Raw genomic sequence first — 17,945 nt, forward strand, 5'->3', positions numbered from 1 at the left:
TTCCTCTATAAATCATGTTAGAATTTAAAAAAAAATAAAAAATACAAAAATATATGTAGCTTTTGGATCAAATATATGTAGCTTTTGTTTATATTTAACATTGTGTTTAAATTTAACATTGGAGGCGTATTCTTTAACAATCCAAACAACATTTATTTAAATCTCTCCACTCCCATTCCAATCCCTCCAACTAGTGTCTACAATTTCCTAGACAATCTAAAGGATAAGCACATCATTGATCAAAAGCATAACGAAACCCTTTTATTTTTTATTTGAACCAACAATAACCAATATCTTAACTTTCTAAACCACCTCCATTTTGGTAGACTCCTATTGTCCAAATAACAATAGATTTCATGTCTTGTCCATGAACAAGCTATCCTCAGCTCAATCACTCTACCCCAACCACCTGCAATTTGCAAATAACACTCCAAACACCCGATGAAAAAGAAAAAGGACGTTCAAAGAATAAATGTTTGAGTAAGTGGCATCATTAATTAGAACCCTTCTATACAGCAAATTATCTATAGAACAAAAAAAACCACATCAATATAACTTAACAAAATAATGAACCACTTAGTCTTAAATAAACTTGTCATTTGCATTTACAATGCAAAACAATTCTGAACTGTCTCAGAAATAGAAAAACTTGCTGATTAAGCACATACATAAACAATATACCGCAAGAAACTTGCCTAGTATTTGTCCCTTCCAGATATATGAATAAAAATAAAGAAAATGGTAGAGAAAAAAAATCTTTCTACCAAACCAAACCAGGTACTTTAGGGTAATAATAAGGTGTCAACATGACCAGAAAAACTGTGCTACTTATTCTATGACCAAATAGAACAACAGAAATCACAATATTGAAGCTATGCTTAGCTTCAATAAACGCCGCTTTAAGTGGGTGGCTTTGCCTTTTGTTCCTTTCCTCCCTACCACCACAACTTAGCATTGCAGCCTCCATCTAATTACGACCGCCGAATGGGCCACGCCCCCGTCCTCTTCCGGCATAGCCATATCCCCTGCCATAATAACCACCTCGAGCACGTCCACCACCACCGCGCCATGGACCACGGCCACCCCAGCCACCACGATGCCTTGTAAAATCACCAAATGTCTGCACCATAAAACAGGAAATAAATTAAACATTATCCCCCACCCAACAGAGGTCAACCCAAGGCGGTGACAATACATTACCTCAGTATCAATCTTGATTTGTTCAGAATATCTAAGCCTTCCATTTTGTGAATCGTGATTGAGCGAGTTGCAGGAGAGTGAGTCAAAGAAATCATCCTTGTTATAAACAGGCTGTGGAAACCATGAAAAACAGTCATGTATTCGTGACAAGTACATCAACAACTGACTGCATTGAGTTAGAGAAGACGGTAAAAATATTACCTTAGTCTCTGAGTTTGATACTTCGTGATTGTCTTCATATTCACCGCCATCTTCATCGCTGGCATTTTCTTCCCCGTCTTTCTCTTTTGAATGAGACTTGTTGCTTTTACCTAGGTGACCCCATACTTCATCCTTTTTGAACTTCTCATTCATTGCCATGAAGTCAAAGTCCTCAGTGAATCTTTCAGATGGGCGAAAACCCTGCAAAACATTAATTTCGATTTTCAAGACCTCAACTGGATTGTCACATCACAGTCTTAAAATTATCTATATGTAAATCATGCAAAATTAGTTACAGAAAATACATCCTGCATTTTCTTTTTAATTTTTATCTAACCTAAACTGCTAACCTGATAAAAACCACAAAACAAGAAATACTTGGAACAAATTACATTCTTTCGAGATTTGCAAATTCTGAAATGCTAAAATAACACCCATACCCCAAAAAAATACTACCGAGTCCTGACTTTAACTTGAAAATTACAAAATCTTCTAACAAGTTCTCAGCTCCAATACTTATAAGGAACTAAAAAATTTCTGCTTCATCTTAAATCAAATAGTAAACAAAGCATTACCCCAGGTCCTCTTCCTCTTCCATTTCCGCGCCCCCTATAACCATAGCCATGATGAGTTTGGATAGGAGCTCCACTGGGCTGGAGAAAGTGCAACCAAATGTTAAGTCAAGAGTACAAAGTCAAAAGACATGAAAAAAAAAGTCATGAAAAACACACATAATTCCAGTTTATGTATGGGTATTGGGTATACATGGCTAAACTTGTCTAAATGTAAGAACAGAAACAAGTTGATGGAGCTCAATGGTTTGTCGATCATCATAATTCAGGCATAATATATGGAGGTTTACCAATTAAACTATAGACCCACAAGGCCAAATCCTACTTTAAAATCTCTCCAAAATAATGAAAAAATAGTAAATGGGCGGATAAAACTCAGAAAAGTACGTGTAGGTAATCTCAGGGTCATAAGGTTATTCTAATAGTCACTGAAATAATCTAGTCTATTGACAAAAGTTCAGTCACCACTGGGCTAGTTATATATAAAGTTATAAACCTACAAGCACATATAAAACCAAAATATAAAGAGAGTAAGAGAAGAATCATACCCTGTGACTTGGCCGTTGTGAAGTCACTGGCAATGGAAGAATTGGTGGCTGAGATTCAGCATCAACGGGCACAGATGGTTCTGGAGGTGGTGCTGATGACACCTGAACCACTTCAACATCCTTATGTGGTATTTGTGAAGGCTGGGATGAAGATACAACGGTTTGTCCAGACTGCAATAATTGACCTGGGGTTACAAGAGAAGGGGCAGGTGGTTCTGTGCGGATAGAATTTGAAGAGCCAACAATTGCAGGAGTCGGCTGGGGTGTTTGGTACGACAAACTTGAGCCTGAAATTGCATTAGATTTATTGACCAATGGCACTGCAGCATTTACATCAGGACCAGCATTGGTAAAAGGAGCTAGCGATGGTAAATTAGTAGCTAGTGTGACTGCAGGAAGTGATACAGTTGGTGCCTTGTTTGGAACTGATACTTGGAAAGTTTCAGGAGCTAGTGTAGCCGAAGGTGCTGGAGGTAACATTGATGGAAGATTCGATGGAGGTGCAGAAGTAGATGTTATATTAGGTGAACTAGTACCCACAGGGAGGAAAGATGGTGGGAATTCTGGAAAATTTGAAGGCCCAGTTGGTAAAGAGGGGCTGAAATTGGCAAACTGCATTGGCTGCTGCATAGATGAAGGCATAGATAAGCCAGGCGGAGGTCGAAGCAAAGATTGCTGATGTAACTGAGGAAGTCCATTTGGGGCACCGTAATATCCTTGCCAATACATTGGCATAGCAAGCCCACCACCATTTGCATTTGGAGCAGGTGAAGAAGCTCCCCATGACCCTACATTTCCTCCAGGTTGATACAAAGGCCCTTGAAAATTTGACCCTGGGTGTCCAAGCTGATTTGTATGAGAACTAAGATCAGTCAAAGATCCACTTACAGCTGGTATACTCGTAGATGTCGGGGCTGAACGAGGATACTGAGACTGCAAGTAAATTCCACAAATTAGGATATTAATTAATATAATTTGATGCAAAATATGTACTCAAATAGACACTCATTAACCTGAATAATAGCTGGATCGGTGTTTATTGGTGCAGTAGGCGGGGCAGGTGGAGAGGATTTCACCTGTAAATCCTGCAGAAAGAATTATAATAGATGTTTCAGCTTATCTGATTCGAATGAAATGGCACACAAACTACTCAAATCCCTCAGGAGGTAAATTTAATACATCCGGTGTCATTTATTAACAATATCCGTGTATAAAAACTAAAAAGGCATAAGAAAATCCGGATCTGATTCCTTCTGCCTGTTCCTATATCTAGTATCTACTGATATTAGACATGATTTGCAAGCAAGTACTAGGAGCGCTCTACACAACAGGATCAAGATAAAAATAAATGCCATAAAATATACATTAATGACCAAATATCAGAAAGAAATTAATGTCATTCTTTCCAAAGTAATCAGTAGCAATTAGGAAAAGGTATGTGAGTAAGTTCCATATATGATACCTTGATGTCCGTCCCACGGAACAGTATATACTCATAGACTTTGTCACCAGGAGGTATTTGTGGACCATCCTTTTTCCTTCCTTCAGTTCCAAAAGAGCGCACTGTCCCACAACCACAAAAAGAAAAATAATTACTACACTAAGCCATCTTGCAACAAGAAAAAAAACATAGAAACAAGTTGTATGGCAGCATAAAATTATGGAAATAATAAATTACGAAAAGTAAAGGTGTTCGTCATATATGGACTGGCTTAGATTCGTAATAAATGTCAGCGAATCAGACAAATCAGAATAGTTTTTATTAAAGAACTGAACCAGTCTCATAAGATTTGGTTCAAATTGATCGACTTTACACAAAGCTCCTTTTCTTCGAGAAAAAACAAACTTCACAGTTTCTACGACCCAATTAAGAAAAACTACCTAGAAACCCTGACAGAAACAATAAATTGACCTGAACAATTCCATACGAAGAAAAACAAGCATAGATCTGTTCATCAAAAAATGGGATCCATTTGGTATCGAATTGATAAATGGAAATTAAAAACCAAACTTAAGGCACCAAACTCATGCAAAGAAAACCAAACAGAGTGATTAGATTTCTCAGCTTTAGGTCAGTTTTAATCAGTTATGAAACCCTACTTACAACCTCGTTGACACGTGCTCTAATCACAAATACAGTCTCTCTGCTAATAGGAAAAATGTAGTGTACATCGTACCCTTCCCGGAACCCATAATTGCGAGAAACTTGTACACTGGGCCACCCTTTTAGAAAATATATATAATAAAGCTCTTTCCTTTTGTGTTCTAGAATATTCGCATGCAACATTTTTATAGAAATAAGTATGATAATTCTTATTCTTCTCCAATGATTAATTATCCATGGAGGAAAAACAGTCTGTCATTACCGTTCTTTAATAAATAATGAAATCCTTTCCATAACATCGTTATGTTTCTTTCTATCAAAAATAACCGTTCGTTAAAAAACTTTTGGATGATTATTGCAATTCTTTTGGAAAAAGCGAACACGACAAAAAGTCATTTCAGATGGGGTGGGTAATGGAACAAGGGGATCACTGTTAGATTCTAACAGTCCTTACCCCCACAAGCGGAGTTAGAGAGACTATTGCCATGAATGAACCTGTAATAGCTAGGCCACCAAGCAGCAAACATAAATGTCACAACAAGGGTCATCCTCTAAATGGAGAGGGAAAATAGTGACACGCAATAATAAAGGAATGAGCCGCACTCGGAAATCATCAACCAGTAAGAATGGCACACAACAATGAAAGAATTGCAATTCAAAACCTAAAACCCAAACGAAGTATCAAAGTGCTTGCTTCCAAAGCACCTAAACACACATTGAAGATTGCAGATAACATGCTTTAAGAATTCACAATCAGGTTTGCATTGAAGAACACATGCAGGAAGATAAAACCTCAGTGCTACTGAATAATTTCTGAAACCCTTCATCAGGAAACCCCCAAAACAATCAAAAGTTCAATGCAATTTCTTCCCTCATCCAAAGAACAAATCTCCACCACCACCCTCCCCTCCAAATAGACATATAAACAATTAAAAAAATTCAAAGAGAGAGCAAATAACAAACTCCCAACCAAATAAAACCCTAGTTAAATACTACCCAGTAAAAATAACATTCGCATGCAACAATTCAAAGAATCACAATTGAGAAACAAATTGATCAGAAGCAGATATCAATCATCGATATTTGAAAGTCAAAACGACTTCCACAAGCAGACCCATTTCAGCAATTGAACAGAAAGCCCACAACAACAACAAATTCAGATCAATTTCTTCCAATGGAAAAAAAAAAGAAAAGAAAGAACAAGTTTTGATAGTGTTGATATGAAAGATCTGAGAAAAAGAGAAGAAAGAAATACCGTTTCTGAGGCCAATACTGGACTCATCGGTGTTGATATTATAGAGAACGCCCTCGTATCTGATCTCACTCTTTGATGTTAAACTAATCAAGCATCCAATGTAGGAATCGGCCGCGGAACTCGAACGAGAAGCAGTGTCGGATGCCATAACCTACGAAGAATCAAAAAACCATACACTGTGTTGTGTGTGTCTCACTTTTCAAAAACGCATACACACACGTTAGGGTTCAACCGGTTGTTTCTTAGGTGAGATGTGCGAGAAAGGGAGAGAGAGAAAGAGAGAGAGAGAGACTCAGAAATGAGTTAGTGAGTGTCTGACTGTCTGAGTGAGGGATAAAAACAAACAAATATCCATACAATATTTATTATTATTATTATTATTATTATTACTACCCTTAAAAACACTATTATATAAATTCGTCTAAAAATATATATTATGTTTTTATAAGAAAAATATATGAATGAATAATAAAATAAATCCATCAAAAGATATTATTATTATTATTATTATTATTATTATTTCACCAACAAAATAACACTATTACTATATAGATCATAAATAAATAATATAATACATTACAATATAATTTTTCATTTTATTTTAATTGATATTCTCTGTTTTACAAAATATACAAACAAAAAGTATGTGTATTTAAAGTTTACATACATTATTTTAAAGTTAAATACATATTAAAAAATAATAAATTTAAATTAATTTTATTTGTTTTATTTTTTGTAAATATTTGCACTACTATATAACTTAATTCCAAATTTTGAAGAGAATGACCGAAGTGTTTAAACAATTTGTATTGAGTGTGGATTTAAGTCAACAATTTTAAATTTTATGAAATTGATTTTGTTAAAATTAAGTTTTAATTAAAGTGATTCATATTATAGATAAAGTGACTAATTTAAATAAATAAAAATATCAAAAAAACAATGATTTATAATTGAACGGTTTTATTTTAAAAGTTTCACATGTTTTTTTAGACAATTTTAAAGCCAAAGAGGGAAAAATATTATGGTTTTAGAGTCAGGGCCACATTTTTTATATATGTTCGTTTTTAAATTTATTTGAACCGTACAAAAATATTACAGATGGAAAAAATTTATTTCGACCATGCAAAAATTTTACAATAAAAACTCTATAAAGATGTTGGAAAATGTTTATTCGCTTTTAATTTTACTAATCCGTTATTTAAAATATAATTAAAAATTAAGATTTAATAATATATTTTAAAATATCGGAATTCATAATTTGATAAAGATGAGTAAACATGTCTTGGATGAACATCCACCAAAGATAGTTCATGCAATATTTAGACTTGTTTCAAACACACTTTATCAATTATATGTAAAAGATGTTTTTTTTTTTAAAAAAAAAAAAAAAAAATATATATATATATATATATATATATATATATATATATATATATTCATTTAAATTGATAGAGTACATAGATACAAACACATATTCAACATCATTAAAAATAAAAATGGTGAATTTGTGAACATATTCACAATATCCAAGTTAATAATATAAAATATATAAATAATGTGACAAATTCCTGACAGGAATATACATATCTCAAATATCCAACGTTGATAACCTAGTCATTAGTTGAACCAGTAATTGATTTGTCAATTTAAATCAAACAAACACTACACCAAAACGAGAAATCAAACAATATTTATTTGAAACGACAAAATCATAAAATAAAAACCTAGTATATTTGAAAACCACTTATGACCCAAAATATATTTTCCTATGAATGAAAGAGAAGAGAAATTTAGAGAGAATATGAAGTTATCTCCCCAAAATGTTTAGGATCGGTTAAACCAAACGATACTAAAAGTTTTCTCCCGTAAAAGATATTAGTATCATACTATAATATTTAAATACGGTACAATATCAATATTGGATACCGTAACACATCGGCCATTACCTAGAGATAAGTACTGCATCCACACAGTCTCACTACCAATTGAGCCAGCCATTTTCGTTACCAGCGATGCTACCTCACGACCGAGTTTTTGCCTTCCGTGGGATTCGAGACCGGTACCTAGGGAAAAGTACCGCCTCCACAGAGGCTCAATTGGTAATTTCCAAACAGTGGAGGGTGGGAAAGGGAGGGCGAGAAGAGTTGGCATAACTTATGTTGCCTAGCCAATCTAAATTAACAACTAACTCTATTAATTTATTTTTGATAAATGGATTATTAAAGATCTGGGAATTAGAATATTTGTGAAATACAAAAAGAAGCAAGGAGATGAATCTTGCTGGATGTTCGTCGTGGAATCCTTGTTGGTTTTGTTCTTTCAGCTTCTTCTTGGCAGAGAAAGTCACCATCCTTGTTATCTTCCTTCAAAATTCCATTAATACAAGAAAACTGTACTTGTGGTTTTGATGATGCGATAAATATAGAAACTAAATTCAAAGGAAATGAAATAATCTCTAGATCCAACCACAAGCAGAAGATGAAGTTGCAAACCCTTAATTATTCGATATTTAATTAATGCTTACTATCTAATACATTACTTAATTATTCGATGGTTCACTTCTTAGCAATTTTCTTCCTTCTCATTAGGAATGTTTTTTCAATTCTTATCTTATAGTGAAATAGATATGATATATACAACAAATGTTGTAGGTATACAAGAATCTATGCAATTAACGCAATTTTTTTGTTTCGATCGGACTTTTCTTTTCTCCTTTTTCCCAATACATACGCTATTTCAACCAAGGTTTATCATTTTTCGTAGTTTATAACTTCTTATTTAGAATCTTATTTCTTTTATTATTTTCATCGCAATACAAAATAATTACTTCACTTAGTCACTATTCTGTCGCTCATTAGTTTACAATTTTATATATATTTTCTTTTCGATAAACGAAACATAATTTTTTTAATTCTTTGCCAAAATAATTCTAAAAAAAATTAATGATATTCATTTTACGAGAAATTGATTAAGATATGCATTGTTATATTTATTATTATTTTTGTAGCTTATAATTTATCATTGTTTAAATTTATTTTTTTATGTCAAATTATAAATCAATTACATTATTTTTATAATTACTATTTATAAATATAGAGTCTCTTAAACTTTTAGAGAACTTTTTAAATTTATGATAGTATTATAATAAAAAATAAAATAAATAATTAACAAAAAAAAGTAAATAAATTACATGGTTCTAGTTTTTATTTCAAAGCTTTATTGTATTTTTTTTTTGTTTCTACCACAAAAATAAAGTAAAGTAGGACAATTGATTAAAAAAATAGAGTGAAACATTAACTAAGAACGATCAAATAAAAATGTCACATTTTTTATTATTTTAAATTAAATAATGATGTCATTTTATATATTATTTTATATAATTAAAAGATAAATTTATTAAACATTTTTATTTTAATTAATTAAATTTTCAACTATAAGCTATCAATTACCAACTATCAATCAACTTTTGAAGTATCAACTATCTTATAACTTAATTTTATCAAATTGATCCCAGCTCGAAAATTGAATTGCTCATCCATCCATATATCCTCAAGAGTAATCTGATTGTTCTCATTTCTCAATTCCTCCAATCTCCTTTTCCTTTATTCAATAAGACGTTTCCTTTCAACTTACTTTAGTTATCCAACTTTAATACAATTTACATTTTTTGATTAACTTTGTGTATGAATCGATAAAACATTTAACACAATGTATTATTTTTTATGAAATTTTATTGTTACTTATGTGGTCGACAATTTTAATTTAGTGCAATGTATTGCAAATTTTAACAATTTAACTTAGTTTAGCATAGACGATTTTTCTACTATATAAAAATATTTCATAGTTTATTTAAATTTTCTGACATTTTGTTGTTTATTTATAAAAATTATTTTAAAAATTGAAATGTTATTTTGAAAGAAAAAAATACAATAGATTAGATGGATAATTTTTTCATTTTATCAGAATATAAATCGTATCTTGTGGTTATTTAATGTATTTCAAATAAAATAAAATAAATTATTTTTTTTTCATATTTGTTATCATGTTTACATCAAACATATGACTTGATAACTATTAAATATATTCTTATTCTATTATTCTTTTATCGTACTATATATCTTATCATGTGTCTATTAAACTATTCTGATTTTTTTTAAATATTAAAAAATTCACAACCAATAATATTAAGATCTTGTAAAAAAAAGTCAACAAAAGACTGCATCATTAAAAATTAATCAAATCAATATTCTTTTTAAATTAAAAAATACGCTAAAGAATTTACGAAGATTAAAACTAAAATGAATAATATTTGTAAAGAATAAAATCATTTATAAACCTGAAAAATCACCTCATATTCTTATTTTGTTTTTTCATATAATTCTTAATAAAAAATTTATATACAACCGTAAACAAACCAAAAAATTGGTGTTCTTCTTTTAATGTCTCCATACAAAACACTTTTTTTTTATTAAAAAATATAAACATATTATTGCTTTAGATTAAAAATCATGTCAATTATTCTTCTATCCACGGTAATTTAATAAATTATGGCAATTACCTTGTGATTAAGTTATCAGCGTAGCAAAAAAGAACTTATTGATTTTTTTTTTGTAAATGTCGTTCTCAAATATTAAATAAGATATTAAGATTATTGAAAGCGAATAAATTAGTACGTTGAACACAAAATATTTGATAAATTAACGGATGAATTGACTAACATGAAATTAAATAAAAAAAAGTTTATTTTCAATTTAATATAGTGATGTAAAATGAAAAACTAAAATACAACACTATTAACTTATATACTATTTCAAATAACATCTCAATAAAGTTAAATCCAGAAATAGAAGAAATATCACCTCTTCCAAACAAATCTTCGGTTGAGAATAATTTGTTTAAAATTGTTAGAAACTAAGAATGTTATGCAATCATAATAAATCAAGAATATTTTTGGTATTAGAAAGGTTTGTAATTCAAGTAAAACATTGCTTGTATGTAATCATTAACTAATTAATCACTTGATTAGTTAGTTTGTTAGAAGTTAGTTAAAATGAATGTGATAAAAGTCATGTATAAATAGCATAGTCGGTGCAATAAAATTAAAAAGTCCATTCATTCACTTTGATTAATCTTTCTGATTTATTTTCAATTGCAACAATTTTAAACACTAACAATTGGTATCCAAAACAAGGTTTATTGATCCAAATTAAAGAATGCAACCACGAGCGGAGTGTGAGGATCAAACACGAGTGAAGTGAATATGAATTCAAGTGCAAACAATGAAATTTTTCCATCCCACATGCCATATTTTGATGGAAATGATTGAGATAGAGAAATGGTGAAAATTCGAGCATTGTTTGGATTCCAAGAAGTATTGGAGATAGTAGAAAATGGCTTTGATGAGCTGGTTGTAAATCCAGCATAGGAACAAACATCCAGATTTGGAGAAAACAAGAAGAAAGATGGCAAGGTTACATTCATTCTTCATCAATGTCTTGATACTTCTAACTTTGACAAGATATTTGATGCAAGAAGTGCAAAAGAGCATGAGACATTCTTGAGAAGTGTTATGTCACTAAGGTCAAGAAGTTGAAGTTGCAGACCTACAAAGACAATTCGAATTGTTGCAGATGGAGGAATAAGAGAAGGTATCTGATATGATTTGAAGACTACGGAATATCACAAATCAAATGGCATATACATAATTTATTTGTAAAAGTAAAACATTGATTGTATGTAATCACTTACTAGTTAACCACTTGTATTAGTTAATTAGTTTGTTAAAATGAATGTGATCAAAGCCTTATATAAATAACATAGTCATCAGAATAAAATTAAAAGGTCCACTCGTTCACTTTTTTATTCATCTAATTTATTTAGCACTACAAAGTTTTTAAACATTAACAAAAAAGATAAATTTGATACAAAGATTTAAGAGATCTAGTATTATCTGTTAAACTCAAAATCTTATATTTTATTTATATACAATACAAATACAACATCTATGAATTTTGAATGTGTTAAAATGTGTTGGACCGATAATAACACTAATTATCTATTCATATTTTTTAAATTGGTTTAAAATGTGACAAATATTTTATTTATATGCAATACAAACACAGCCTCTAACTGCAATACAAATACAACCTCAGCTTTTCCAATTTCTTCATCTTCCTCCTCCGTCTTTCCAGTTTCCTCCTCCGTCTTTTCAGCTGCCTCCGGCTCAGTCTCCTCAGCCTCACCCTCACCCTGCGCTTTTCTCTGTTTCATAACATCAACTCCTTCCCCAACCCTCCCATACATCCGATAAACACGATTTCATGAAAATGTGTTGTAAGTATAGCAACATCTTCGTTTCAATTTTTAAATTGTTAAAATGTGTTGGACGGATAATAACACCAATTTTCAGTTCACATTTTTAAATTGATCTACAAGATGAGATGTGACAAATATTTTTTTTCGTTTTCAGTAAAAAGAAAATGAATTAATACTCTATCCCTTATCCTCATCAAATTATAGTAAGTTTAAGTTGTATCCTTCTACCCTAAACCCTGAAAAGTTAGAGTAAGGTCAAGTTTCTTGGGTACAGTTCAATGATATTCCTGCGAAAACAAAGTGAACATTGTAGCAATTAATTTTTAATATAACCGTATAATATTGAATAGTTTATTTTTTTGTTATTTGGATTGATAGTTTTAATTATAAAGCAATTCTTAAGGATGTTTATATCAGTAACGCCAATATTCATAGAAATGTCATAAAAGTGTTCGGCATTTTGAAAAGAGAGAGAATGAAGAATAAGTGAAAAGAGATATAAGACAAACACAGCTTCTAATAAAAGAATATTTCCTTCTTTTTATGAGTTAGGTTTAAGATTCTTCTAAAAAAATTCTTACTAAAATTTGTAATTTATTTATAAAGATTTTCAATAAAATAATGGATTGTCGTCACCTAAAAAATTAATGGATTGTCGTGATCTCAAATTAAAGGTTTCTCAAAATACTATAGTTGTTATCTATGTTTATTTAAAATAGGAAAAATGTTATAGAAACTTAAATAAGAAAAATGGTTTTCGAAACTAAATTGAGTTAAGGAGACAAGTATTTTAGAAAGGGATTAACAACGTAAGACAAGTTAACAAGTGATTAATTAGAAAAATTAAATCTATAACATTGATTTATCCGATTATCCGATAAATCAACCTTAAATCCGATTATCCGATAAATCAACCTTAAATCCGATTATCCGATAAATCAACCTTAAATCCGTACATCCTAAGATATGTGATTAATCCGATTATCAACCTTAAATCTATAAAATTGATTTATCTCCATCTGTTAAAATGTATCCTACAAAGTTAATGATTTAAAAAAATACTGTTCTAATGAAACATTTAGAAAAAATTAATTGTATGATTAAATTTTTATAACAATGAGTTTCAGAATAAGCAATTGTAAACCTGTGTTCCAACAACTTCAAAATTAAGATGACATATCGAATTAAAATTTAACTACAAAAATTAATTAATTAAATTGATTAGAACAGTACTATTTAATTCAAAAACAAATTTACTCAATGCTGAGTACGGGTGTGTTTTCGCAATTATCATTTTTTTTTCTTTTTTAATTTGTATTCTGTGTTAATAATAATTATGAGCTCAAATTTATTTTATTTTTTTTCTAATATGTGTTTAATTTATTTGTTAAAAGCAAAAACACATGTGTAAAACTCACTCATGCCATTGTGGACCAAAACGCAACCCATGATAATAATAATATGATTATGTCATCATAAAAAAAAAAAGTAAAATGTTTGAGCAAATTATGAAATCTGAAAGAAAATACACCAAACAGGCAAACTTAATAGTATAGTTCATGCATTATTACCTTTAATCCATGCATTTGCTTCAAAGAAAAATGATGTATTCGTTGCAATGCAAAACGAAAAAATATAAAGGATTATATGGTGTATGTAGAGGAAGAAGGTTATTCCCTAATCCTCGCTACAATTTGGACTCCACATTTTGGTTGGTATGTTATGTGCTCATTTTATAGATGAACATGGCCTCCTTGTGTTTTGTTGTTGATGGTTTTTGTCCAATAGTCACAGTCTCAAAGCATCATTTGGTGCCTAGAACAAGTTCCAAAAAATTCCTCTTTCATGTAAAATAAGTCACGTTTCATCTTTGCTTACTAAAGTGTGTTTGTTATTTTCCATTTGGGTTATGGCTTGTCTAGTACGCATAATTCATTGAGCTGTAACTAATGTGAAACAGAGGGTGTATGGATAAAGAAGGAATAAAGGAGATGAACTTTAGTTTTCTTGCATATTTGGTGGAGATTATAGCTCTATTGAGGAAAATGACAAAACATGGAGGCTTTAATCAAGGAGGGGTGCAGTCCATGTGATAAGTTACTTCTTTTTTATTTTTATTTTTATTTTTATTTTTTTGTTCTAGTTCTACACAACTGTAACTCACTCTGATTCCTACTTCGAGTGAGGTTCAACCATATGGCTATTGGAATTGAATTTGCATGCTTTGCAAATTGAGTTTGATAGTCTTCAAATTGTGGATGTTGTTCAAACAAATTATTTACAATGAATTACACATAACATAATATTTTGCACACAATAATATAATATTGTGTTTGAATAAATCTTTCAAATTAAATAACTGAATGTGATTCATATACACAATAATGTTGTGTCTGAATAAATCTTACAAATATATATTATTTATATGCTACCAAGCTATGAGCTTCATAAAACAATCGACTGAAGTAATTAAACTCTAAACTTTAAAGTTGTTTTAGAAAATGCATCTATGTAGGAAACAAGTTGTCATTGTTACAAGATTTGATAGATTCATTTTTAGACAAACTATCTCTCCCATATATAAAAAAAAATAAGAATATGCTAAGATAGAAGAAATAATCTAATCGGTTATACGTGACTGCCAGTTCGAAAATAGAAGGGAGTCTTTAAAAAATAAAAGGGAGTTTTGTTAGCTTTATAGTTGTGATTTTTCTATTCATATGATTGAAGATAAATTAGTATAAAATTTTATATAACTTAGTATATAAAATTTTCAATGTATCCTAATTAGGTCAACTCGTATATAAATTTTTCAATATATCCTAATTAGACCAACTTCAACTTAAGGGTCTTAATTTTGATGAATCAACTGTACGTTCTAACCTAGATAGAGTAATTAAAACTTACAAAACCTAATTTCAAAGATCCAACTATCAATTCTATCCTAAATAAATTAAATATGACTTGACAATTCTAATGTTGACATTCCATCCGTACATTCTAATCTAATTAGATCAACTATGACTTAAGAATTATAATTTCGATTATCTGACTATCAATTCTAACCTAAATAGACTTACCTTAACTTACAAATTTTAATTTCGATGATCCATATGTTCAATCTAACATAAATAGTCTAACTAATACTAATATGAATCATAGTTTCGAATATTCAAACTTACAATCTAACTGAAATAACTTAACTTTGACTTATGAATCATAATTTCAAAGATACAACCATATTAATTATCTTATTAAACCAACTACAACCTAGAAAACTTAATTTCGAATAACCAACCGTTTAATCTAACCTAATTAGAGTAACTACAACTTAAGATTCTTAATTTCGACGATCCAACCATACATTATAACCTAGATAGACCAACTACGACTTGCAAATCCTAAATATGAAGATTCAACAATACAATTTAACCTAAATAGAATAACTACGACTCAAGAATCCTAATTTCAAATATCTGACAAAGTTTTTTTAATTATCCCCTTAAATTATTATTGTGTACATTACTTCTAAATTATTAATTTTACTTTACATAGAAAAAACATACACAAATAATTAATAAATATATTTTTGTAAAATAATTTTTTTTTCTAATATTATTTTATTTCTCATTAAGTGTACAAGATTTTTAAACCACATTCATTTAAAAATAGATGATTTTTTTTTTTTTTTTGGTTAAAACATGAACCAATGCTTACACACAGTTGACTGACTCAAAAAATAAGAAATCCACAAGTGACATGCACAGGCCTAATAAAGATGTCTTCTATGAATGTGATATAAACAAAACCCAGTCCAATTTTGGGCCTTCATGTTCTATATTTTTGGTGTAATCTTGGCCTATTAATCTTTTCAACAAAAACTATTACAAGAAACAAACTAATATTTAATAGTACAAATTTTCTATTCTCCCACAGTCATGATCTCAAGAGCAGGTATTCCATTTACATCTCCACGATCCCATTATTTTTATATTAAATCGATGGCTCAGATTGGTCCAATCTTATTATAGGTTCATATTATACGTTACCATGAAGAAAATATAAGCTGAAATTTGAAAAATGGCGGTATCAACGTCGTTGGATTTAAAATAAGTAGACTAATGTCGAAAATGAGACAAAATAAGGGATTAAAGAAATTTGTTATTTTCAATCGGTGAATTTGGAATAAAAGAAATTTTGAGATAATTTGGTTGATTTAGTTAATAAAAAAAAAAAAGATGATTTAATTAAAAATATTAAAGTTTGAATCATTGAATTTTCTCAACAAATTATTTAAAAATAAATTCAACATTAATTGTGTACAATTAATAATATTTATATGTATTCAATAAACTGAAACATTTAAGTACCAGTACTTAAATAATTAACAGGGTCATGCTAACAAATATCTACATAGAACTTGTTAAAAAATTTAAAAAATAAATAAATAAAGTTTTATATAAAAAATATTTTTTTAATATTTCAAGACATTAGATACACAAATTCTAAAATTTTATTTTCTTTTTTTTAATACTTAATAAATACTCCAAGTACACATATTAGTATTTTTCTAATTAATATCCACTGGAAAAAATGGAGGTATCCCCCTCACACATTTGAGGTGTAGATATGGCTTCTGATTTCCCCCTGTCAAATGGTTCAATCACACATTCCAAACATACATAGATGATTGTTCGATTAAGATTAAATAATTTTAAAACTTTTATTTTTATTTTATAATAATTTAAATTATCAAATTTGAACTGTGGTCGTCCGATTTTAATTGCATGAACACTGATAACTCAACTTTATAAGTACAATCGAATAAAAAAAAATATATATCAATGTTGATATAATGGAAATGTGTCTGCTGATTTTTTATTATAACCATATTATAGATGAAGTATTCATTGCCGTTTAATTCTAAATGATAGAAAAAAAAGCATATCGAAACTAAAATACAGACAAGTTTGGATAATATAGATATTACGAACTTGAAACAAATAATTAAATTAAAATACATTATATATATATATATATATATATATATATATATAGAATAGAACTTAAAGATAATAAACTAGTACTAAGTGTCATATTTTTGCTAAAAAATTATTCTTTTAAATATAATATATATGATAAAAGACTACAGAGAAATTTGATTTATTAAGATATGGACTATGAGTCTGTAATTATTTATTTCTCTACGCTTAATATATGTAATTCCCGTAACTAGACTATTTTGAAAAGAAAAAGAATTAAAAGTATGCAGGAGATTAATGTACATCTCACATTCCAAGACAAGAGTGTTCATAAGCGCAACATTCATTGGATCATGTCAATTGAAAAAACAAAGCCTAATTATTGTACATTGAAAAAAAATGTAAATTGTATTAATTGGGAACGTTGTTTGAGAAAAGTTGTTTGCGAACCTACACACCACACGTTTATGCTAATAATGTCTAGAATATTTAATGGAGAAAATTATTTATATTTAAGTAAAAAAAATTATCTCTAATAAAAGAAATTTACGGAAAACTAAAAAAATGCAACATTTATAGGTGAAGTTTGAGGAGGCTAAATAAAGATGGTTCCTATTGCACTTAAAGAGATTAATGCGCATTTAAGTTAACAGATAAGTATAGTGTGTGATATATTTTTGGCCTTTTGTAAATCTTTGTTATCCTAAGTACCTGGTTGCTAGGTAGCTTATCCTCAATAGACAAGGGCAAGTAGAGAAATTGTAGGGA

At 29.6% G+C, this 17,945-nt stretch overlaps 1 protein-coding gene across 1 annotated transcript; it reads right to left on the reverse strand.

The window, feature by feature from the left end:
• Positions 1-552: 552 nt before the first annotated feature.
• LOC101495322 (protein decapping 5-like) lies at positions 553-6,200 on the reverse strand. Its single transcript, XM_004496153.4, has 8 exons — positions 5,881-6,200; positions 3,984-4,084; positions 3,535-3,606; positions 2,522-3,454; positions 1,977-2,054; positions 1,402-1,602; positions 1,201-1,311; positions 553-1,120 (listed from the first exon to the last, which is right to left on the reverse strand). Exons 1-8 carry the CDS (start codon positions 6,026-6,028, stop codon positions 968-970), a joined length of 1,797 nt encoding a protein of 598 aa, XP_004496210.1. The 5' UTR covers positions 6,029-6,200; the 3' UTR covers positions 553-967.
• Between the last annotated feature and the right edge of the window lie 11,745 nt (positions 6,201-17,945).

The sequence above is a fragment of the Cicer arietinum genome, chromosome 4 (genome assembly GCF_000331145.2).
Source record: "Cicer arietinum cultivar CDC Frontier isolate Library 1 chromosome 4, Cicar.CDCFrontier_v2.0, whole genome shotgun sequence".
Lineage (NCBI taxonomy): Eukaryota > Viridiplantae > Streptophyta > Magnoliopsida > Fabales > Fabaceae > Cicer > Cicer arietinum.

Bases quoted from the DNA above. Each gene is read 5' to 3' on its own strand.
- LOC101495322 (XM_004496153.4), bottom strand. From the start codon at position 6,028: ATGGCATCCGACACTGCTTCTCGTTCGAGTTCCGCGGCCGATTCCTAC. The intron at 3,607-3,983 runs GTATCATATATG...TTCTTTCTGCAG, and splicing joins TCCGTGGGACGGACATCAAG to GATTTACAGGTGAAATCCTC. The intron at 1,312-1,401 runs GTAATATTTTTA...TGGTTTCCACAG, and splicing joins TATCAAACTCAGAGACTAAG to CCTGTTTATAACAAGGATGA.